Source organism: Ceratotherium simum, chromosome 7 (genome assembly GCF_057802395.1).
Source record: "Ceratotherium simum simum isolate JZ-2026a chromosome 7, ASM5780239v1, whole genome shotgun sequence".
Taxonomy (NCBI): Eukaryota; Metazoa; Chordata; class Mammalia; order Perissodactyla; family Rhinocerotidae; genus Ceratotherium; species Ceratotherium simum.
The window spans coordinates 11657766-11666899 of record NC_141906.1 but is presented as its reverse complement, the minus strand read 5'-3'; the positions used below and the strand labels follow the sequence as shown (position 1 = coordinate 11666899).

The window sequence follows — 9134 nt, the reverse complement described above, 5'->3', positions numbered from 1 at the left end:
TCGATTTGTCACTCAATTTGTCCTTCCTTGTATCATAGAAGTTGATGACACATCTATCTATCCACCCATCCACTCAATAAAATTGTACTGAGCATTTTCCCCATCCCAGTGCTGTGCCGGGCACTGGGAGTTCAAAGACGGGTACAACATGGTCCCACCCTCAGAGGGGTTGGGCTTTGGGGGCGACACAGGGCTGGTGTGCCTAACAGGCAGGGGCATTATTATCATAATAACAATAATAAAAATTAAAAATTTTTACAATTACATTGTATTATAGTATTCATCATGGAAAAACCCAGCACTTTGTTGGATTTCTAGACAGTTATTTTATGATTTAGAATTATTTTTATAGAATAAGGGAGTCATAATGCTTTCAGTTCTCCAGTTTAACATCTAAAGGTCTGAACCTGGTTCAGCTTGGCAACAGATACATTAAGGAATAATTACAAAGACTGTATTAAGCGCTGCACTAGAGAAGCTTCAGGGTTTTCTGGGGGCTGAGGGAGGAGAGCCCCATGGCCCCCCGGAGCTCCCCAAGGGCAGAGTCAAGCCTCACTCTTCATAGCTATCCTTCAAGCTGAATCCAGCTAAGATGCCAGCCCCTTGTGCGGGCCACAAGAGAGCGCGGGGAGCGCAGGTGGGGCCTCTTACCCAACCATCCTCTGCCTGAGCGGCGGAACTCATCCATTTTCTGTTGTGTGTGAGGAAACAGAGGCCAGATGGTGGAAGTGACTTGCCCAAGACCGCAGAGGTGGAGTGGCAAATGTTTTTAATAGTTAACATTTGTTGATTCCTTATTATATGTAAAACGTTGGCTGAGGGGCTTTGCGTGCTTTTTCTCATTTAATCATCCTGACAATTCTGTGAAGCAGGTACCCTTATTTCCCCCATTTTCACAGATGAGGAAACTGAGGTAAAGTAAGAGACTTTTGCAAAGTCATCTAGCTATTAATAGCCAAGTCCGGATTTGCTCTCAGTAGATGGTGATTGACGCTGGAATAACAGCCTGAACCTAGACCTGTACGGGGGCAGTCTGACATGAAGGACAGGGTCACGCCCACCTGGGCGAGCAGCGCACATCCTTGACCAGGGGCTGGAAGAGTCCGGCGGGGGCGGGCCGGGGGCGGGGCCTCCGGCTCGCGGTTCCCCACTAGCCATCCTGGAGCGAGAAAGCCCCGCCCCCAGCCGAGGGGAGGGCAGGGATTGGCTCTCCTGAGGCCGATTGACGGCGCAGGGCGCGAGGGGGGCCGCGGCGGAGGCGGGGCCGCAGGCAGGAAGTGGGCGCGGAGCTGCTCCAGGCGGGCTGGCGAGAGGGCTGCGGCAGCCACTTTGCAGCGTCGCCGCCGCCGCGGGGGAGATGGAGGGGCCGGGGCTGGACTCGCAGGTGAGTGCGGCCGGGCGCTGGCCGTCCTGGGGGCCCGGAGCTGCGGGGAGAGGCAGGGCGTGGGTGTCAGGCGGCTCTCGGGGGGGCCTCCGCGGGCGGAGGGGCCTGGGAGGGGAACACTGGAAACATCGAGAATGGTGCTGGGGTTCTCTCCGAGGCGACCAGGAAGGAAGGCGAGGACAGCCCTGCCGGCCCTCCACCTCCATCCACGGGCAGGGCGCCCCCCGTGGCCGGCACCCCGGTGCTCGGCAGGGACGCGTCGGGCGCGGGAGAGGAGGGCGGCCGTTCTCGGGAGAGGTGTCAGGTGACACACCTGAGTTGGACCAACCCATCTTGACCTTGGCCTGGAATCTGGGAGGTTCTGTTGATTTCTGTCTGGGCGCCTGGGCACCCGCCTCCCCCCCACTCAGCCCTGTTTTAGTCTTGTTCCACATCCTTGCTTACTCCTTGAAAGGATTGAGGCTGTTTAGGCTGGAGAAAGCGGGTGGAAAGGGAGGTACGTGATAGCCATCTGCAGAATCCCGAAGGACTCTATTGTTTGGAGGAGGTGTTTCCAGGAGCCAGATGTAGTTCCAGACCAGAACGAGCCAGTGCGGGGAGTTACAGGGGGTACACGTTAGCTCCAAGAGAACAGGAATTTTGTCCGTTTGCTTATGGCCCTTTCCCAGTGCCTAGAGTAGACTGGCATAGTGTCGCTGTTCGCCTTATATTTGTTGAATAAATGAAGACTATCCAGATTCAGCCAACATTTAGTGAGTGCTTAGCGTATGCCAGATGCTTTTGTATATGCATTGCTTTTATTCCAGAATTGAAGCATCCTTAAGAAGGTGATATTATCCGCATTTACAGAGGAGAAAACAAGCTGTCTCCAGTCTGAGGGGAGTTAGGTAGATTTTCTGTTCCTAGTGAGATTCAGGCAGTAGGAGATGATTGGATTAGTTGGCCTCTATAAAAAAGCCTTTCCAATCTTGGGAGTGTTTCTCATGCCCCCCCTTTCCCTCCCTTCTTTCAGCTCTCAGACATGTGGGGAAGTTATCAGGTGTTATTAGGTGTTCCTGCATTTTGACAGAAAAAAATGGTTTGCAGGCAGACTGGATTTTATAAAAGGGTGTAGAATCTTCACATGGAAACTGTGTCTTGGTTTTTTTCTCAGAGTCTCAAGGAAAAAATGGTAGGAGTAATTATCTTATCTTAATTACTGCCACTCATTTACAAAGACCTTCAAGTGCTTAAAGTTCACTTCCTCCTGCTGTAGGGAAGATGGCTCTGCCCCAGTTCCATGACAGATAGAGGGAGAGTGATTCAGCGATTGAAATTAATAGGGCAAAGTAGAGAGATCACTGTTGTTGTTAGTAATAATTGCTGTTAAGTTTTCCAATAATAATGTAAAGATCTTCCCTATATATGGTGCTAGACAGTTTGCAAAATACTTCCCCATTCTTGATCATCACTGTGACCTCGTAAGGTGGGGAGGGATTATTATTCCAGTTTAGAGATTAGAGCTGAGGCTCAAAAAATTGGAGTCGTTTGTTAAAAGTCAAATAGTTGCTAAGAGACAGAGCCGGGACTTCATTCCTTATTGTCATAGGTGCTGGAGACAAATCAGTGACCAGAGCAGACAAAAACCTTCCTGCTCTGGGTGAATTTAGTTCTCCTGATTCCAACTTGAGCGCTGATGGGTTCTTGCCGGAATTTGCTCATACCATCTGGCCCCCAATTGCCTCTCTGACCGCATTTTTTACTACTTTCTTGCTCAATCAACACCAGCCATGCTGGCCTCAAGGCCTGTGTACTTACTATTCGCTCTGTCTGGAATGCTCTTTCCTCATACACCCACATGGCTTATTCCCCCACCTCTTTAAGGTCTTGACAAATGTCACCTCAGTGTGGCAAACCCTCCCCATCATCACCACTACCAGCAACATTCCCTAGCCTCCTTCCCTGCTTTATATTTCTCCTTGGCATTTAATACCATTTAACAAACTTCTTTGTCCTGTTGGTTGTCTCCTTCCCTCTGCTGGATGTGAGTTCTGCTAGGATGGTGATTTTTATCTGTGATGTTCACTGCTGTCTGCCTAGTATCTAGAACAGTGCCTAGCACTGGTGGGTACTCTGTAAATAATCATCCAGTGAATGAACTTGGAAACTTAACTCTGATACTTCCGTTAATGTTGTGAGAAATTTTAATGGCTATCTGTCAGATCTCTCTGTTTCTTTTTGTTTTATTTGATAGCCTGGCAGGATAGTGATCCTCATCAGAGTTTGAGTATGATTTTCTAGATCGTGGTTTTCTCTTAAATTAATATCCACTGTAACTTCAACAGTACTTATTCAGTATTTAGAAAAATAATTTGATTCATGATATCTCTATGTGAGAGATATGATCCCTTATATCTTAAATATGTTCCAGTTATCTATTGCTGTGTAACAAACCACCCCACAACATAGTGATGTAAACCAACCATTGTCATGCTCTTGGACTGTGTGTCAGGAATTTGGATAGGACATAGCAAGATGGTTTGTTTCTGCTCCACCATGTCTGGAGCCTCTTCTAGAAAGACTTGTAAGCTGGGATGACTCGATAGCTGGGACTGGTGTCATCTGGTGGTGTCTTCATGCACATGTCTGGCAGTTGATGCTGACTTTCAGCAGGAGTACCTCCATGTGGCCTGGGCCTCTGCACAGCATGGTGGTTGGGTTCCAAGAGTGAGCATCTCAAGAGACAGAAAGAGGAAGCTGCCAGTTTCTAAGGCCTGGGCCTGCAAACTGGTGGCCTCACTTCTGCGGTATTATCTTAGTGAAGCAGTCAGAGAGCTCAGATTTGAGAGGGAGGGACATAGACTCACTCCTCTTGATGAACAAGTATCAAAGAATTTGGGGGTTTTGTTGTAAAAATTACCACAGTTGCATTCATATCTCTCTTACATAATTTTCATGATATCTTGTTCTACTTTTTTCCCCTGTGGAGGAGAGTATTCAGCTAGATACATATCTAGCTGATGTTTCTTTCTTGTTATCCCCCTTTCCTCCCTTTTTGGGATCTTGTCTGTTGTGTTCATTGCCATATGCCTGTGTCTAGGCATTCAGTAAATATCTAATGAATGAATGAATGGATTGTAGCAGGAATCGTGTCTTATTCATCTTTTATCCCTAATTACCTGGTACAGTGATTGGTACGTAGTAGGTGTTCTTTACATTTCCATGAATGAATGATTAATGAAAACTCTTACGAGTTTGCTGGTGTCATGAGAATTTGCTTAGTCTATTCTGTTACCTTAACGTTGTAGGCAGCTATGTAGCAGTTAAGCTTCCGTTGCCATAAAGGATGTTTGTTTATGCTATGAAGTCTCTACCAGTGGCAATAATGAGCATTGTAATAGCTCCTCTTAGAACCATACAACGTAGAATTGGAAGGAACTTGATAGCTATATTGACCTGCTCCTTTCATTTTACAAATGAACTGGAACTGAAGCCAAAGATAGTGTATGTAGATGATTAGCCACTATCATACAGCCAGCATGAAATGTGTAACTTTGGCCTTGTTCTCAAGGAGTTTATATTCTAGCATGGTAAAAATGAAACAACTAGAGAATACTTAAAATTTTTTTGATAGCTAGAGAGTAATTTCTAAGAAGGAGTTAGTATCATGACATAAAGTTGGCTTTAGTCTTTGTGATGGGAATGGGTTGTTTTCCTTAAACATCTTTATGTGACTGTCTCCAGTCAAAGTTACCTCCTCCAAAGCAGGTCATCTCCTTTCTCACCTTATGTAGCTCTTCTGGTAAAATTTTGGAAGGGGGCGATGTCTAGAGTAAAGGAGATCACTTAGAGCTGTGGTCTCTGAGCTTTTCTGATCATGCATTCCTCTCAGTAAAACAATTTTGAGCTTGCACCTCTAGAGTAAAACCCCACCGTAATGTGAAAAGTAGGATCCAAAATTTTCATTTTTGTAAAATGTCTTGTATTGGGAGATTAATGGAATGGTGGATGGAGCCTGCGCTGCAAGCAGCCTGGGAGCTCAGGGCTCCAGCCGCACAGTCAGCATCGTCCAGGGCCTGCCTGCAGTTTGCTGTCACTTGTTGGCAATTGATCATTCTAACTTACGCATTGATGGGGATGATTCTGTGTCATGTGGTTGGCTAGGACGCCAGAAGTTCAACTCCCCTCTGATTGATGTACATGAGGGGTGGGGACAGGAGCCACTCACCAAATTCATATTGTCATGGGGCATGTTATTGTAAGAATTGACAGTATATTTCTAAATCACATTCATTAATCAATAGGTCAGTATGTACGCGTGGTAAGACTTTGAATTAAAGATAGTAGATATCAATTTGCTTCAAATCAGCCCTTTTGATAATTCTGAATTTTTTTGGAGGGAGGCTGGCTTTTTTTTCGGTTGGGTTAGATTGTCTTTGTTTTTTACCTCATGTGACTAATGAAGAGCACCTGCTGTGAATGGCAGTGTCAGCTCTGCCCTTTTCTTGTTTGCTTGTACTATGCTCTTATTATTCTCAGTTCAGGCTTCTTTGTAGGAATCAGTTTAACCCACTTGCTCACTTTGGGAGGGGTAAGTTAGTTAAAATTAGATACTGTAACTTGAAAATTATGTAACCTGATGTATACTGTAATATGCTGAAGGTCCCTCCTTCAGCCCTTCTGGGTTGTGGAACTTTTACTCTGCCCCGAGGTTACCTTGTAAACAGGCTGTAAGGAGTGACCTGCTTGACATACAGATCAAGTGGGGCTGCCAGTGCTGAAAATTAGTAATGCTTAAAGAAGCCAAATTTGTAAATTTTTGTGATTTCCCCCCTTTTTTTAAAAAAAAGATAAAAGTCATTATAATAGAAGTTTTAACATTTTCTCCTGTTACCTAATGGGTCACTGCATATGTGGCCTTGAGTGCACTTGCCTCGCTTTGGAGACTGTTGACTTTGAAAACAGGCTTTGAGTTTATATAATCATATTTAGGTTTTACTCTGATCTGGAATTAGGCAAAAAACGAGGGCATGAACAGAAGGTACCTCATGTTCTCTAGTCTTTACTGCCCATTTTGCCATTTAATCACACACTGCTTTCCATTGTCGCTTTAGTCTGTCTCTGACTTATCTGCCCTAATAGACTTCACCTCCTGGAGGATAGACACCCGTGTCTTCTGTGCCTCTAACATAATGCTTGGTGCATCATAAATACATAGTATTGCTGAATAAATGAATGCTCTTAATTGTGGATATTCTTTACATTGAAACGTGAGATCCTCCTCAACTTTGTATGTGAAAAATAAGGCTGATGTCCTTAAGGCATTATGAGAGGCAACAAATTTGTGTCTGTAGAATGAGTCAATTTTCTGTGATGTAAAATCTCTATATAAATAGTTAGTCTTCCGAACATACAAATGGAGACAGATACACAATCCACTAGAAAAATAGTAGACTACGAAAAGGAACTCCATAAAAGAGAAAATATGGAGAGCCAATAAGCATGAAACAAAAAAACCCCTCAGATTCATTACAACTAGGGGCATGAAAATGAAAAACAAGATGCCATTTTTTAGCCATCAGATTGGCAAGAGTGTAAAAAGATTGGTAATATTCAGTTCTGGGGAGGTTTGTAGGGAAAAAGAACACTCACTTGCTGTTGGGGGTGTGCATTGGGAAAGGTAATTGGTCAGTATCTATGTTTAAAATGCATGTTTTTTTGACCCAGCCGTCCTACTTTGGGGAATCAATGCTATAGAACGTACAGAATGTTAATTATAGGGTTGTTTTTATAGAAGTGAAGGCTGAAATCAACCTGCATCTCTAAGGATAGGGAAGTGGGTTGAATACATTATGCTAGGTCTGTACACTGGAATAATATCCCAGTATTACTGACCTGCAGGGCTGTACATGATGTATTGTTAGGTGAGATGAGCAAGTTGACAAATAATTATAGAACTTGATCCTGTTGTTTTGTTAAAGAAGAAGACAAGGATAAAAACTTATATGTATGTATACTGTGTGATGTTATATACGTGAAAGTATGTATACATAATGAGGTAGGATACACCAAACTGTTAATAGTATCTCTGGTAGTGCTGGATTGGAGAGGAAAGAGTCCCGATTGTTCACCCTTTATTCACTTCTGTATTGCTAGATCTTTAAAATGAATATGAATCGTTTTATAATTTTAAAATTCCGGTAAAAAATTGTTTAATTAAAAGTAGACTAATTTCTTTCAATCTTAGCTGTACTTTTTGTTACATCTGCTACTTTTTGACACCCAGAAATTCTGAGTATAATTCAGCTCTTTTTCCTTACCTCTTCTCTTCTTCCAATTGGATATGATTCTAATTACTGTGACATGATGAAAAGAATCCTAAAGTAATGTTCTTATTTATGTTTTAATCTACCTATCTTTACTTTTAGCTGTATGTGAGTGTTAAGTGTATGTAAAATAAGAGTGTCAGGTAGTGAGGTTGATTTACCAGATAAATCAGAACTTACCTGTTCACAAGAGCATTTGTGGTTCTGGTTCTGGGTAAGATGGAGTAGGCACGTTCCACCCTGTGTGTTCCACTGACTAAACTAGGCAGAATGCAAGTAGCAGCTATTTAAGGATTCTGAAAAGTAGGTGGTAGCAGGTAGATTTGGGAGGAAGACCAGAATGCAAAAAACCCCTGAACCAGGAGCTAATTTACCTTTAATCCGTCTGGGTTGCTCCCTGTGCTCCCTCCCAAGCCTGGAGGGGAGCATCGCTGTAGACAAGAACACTCCAGGAGTGCTAGGTCAGGCTCAAGGAGCAGGAAAGAGGTCTCCTGGCAGCACAGGCACCTGAAACTCTGAGGGAGGAGAACTTCCTCATTGAACAGAGGAACTGTGGTCCCAAGAGAGTAGTTCTTAGAAGTGACACCAAAAGGGCGATCCGTAAAAGAAAAAAACTAATAAATTGGACTTCAGCAAAATTAAAAACTTTTGCTTTGTGAAAGAGACTTTTAAGAAATGGGAAGAAGAAATGGATAAATTCTTAGACTCATACAACCTCCTAAAACTTTTTGAACCAAGAAGAAATGGAGAATCTGAATAGACCAATCAGAAGTAAAGAAATTGAAACAGTAATCAAAAACCTCCCAAAAAATAAAAGTCCAGGACCAGGTGGCTTCTCCAGTGAATTTTACCAAACATTCAAAGAAGATTTAATACCCATCCTTCTCAAACTATTCCAAAAAATAGAGGAAGGTGGAACACTTCCTAAATTATTCTACGAGGCCAACATCACCTTGATACCAAAGCCAGACAAAGACAATACAAAGAAGGAAAATTACAGACGAATATCGCTGATGAATGTAGATGCAAAAATCCTCAACAAAATATTGGCAAACCAAATACAGCAATACGTTAAGATGATCATACACCATGATCAAGTGGGATTTATACCAGGGACGCCGGGATGGTTCAACATCCGCAAATCAATCAACGTGATACGTCACATCAACAAAACAAAGAATAAAAACCACATGGTCATGTCAATAGACGCAGAGAAGGTATTTGACAAGATACAACATCCATTTATGATAAAAACTCTCAACAAAATGGGAATAGAAGGAAAGTACCTCAACATAATAAAGGCTATTTATGACAAACCCACAGCCAACATCATACTCAGTGGGGAAAGACTGAAAGCCATTCCTCTGAGAACAGGAACGAGGCAGGGCTGCCCACTCTCACCACTCCTGTTCAACATAGTACTGGAGGTTTTGGCCAGAGCAATT

General features: G+C 43.4%; 1 protein-coding gene across 1 annotated transcript in view; it reads left to right on the top strand.

Annotated features, from left to right (window-relative positions):
* The first annotated feature begins 1290 nt into the window (after positions 1-1290).
* ZDHHC13 (zDHHC palmitoyltransferase 13) overlaps positions 1291-9134 on the top strand; it is a 51061-nt gene continuing 43217 nt past the window's right edge. The window contains exon 1 of the mRNA XM_004418514.2: positions 1291-1384. Coding sequence (XP_004418571.1) covers positions 1358-1384 — 27 coding nt within the window. The 5' untranslated portion in view covers positions 1291-1357. The remainder of the gene's footprint in view (positions 1385-9134) is intronic.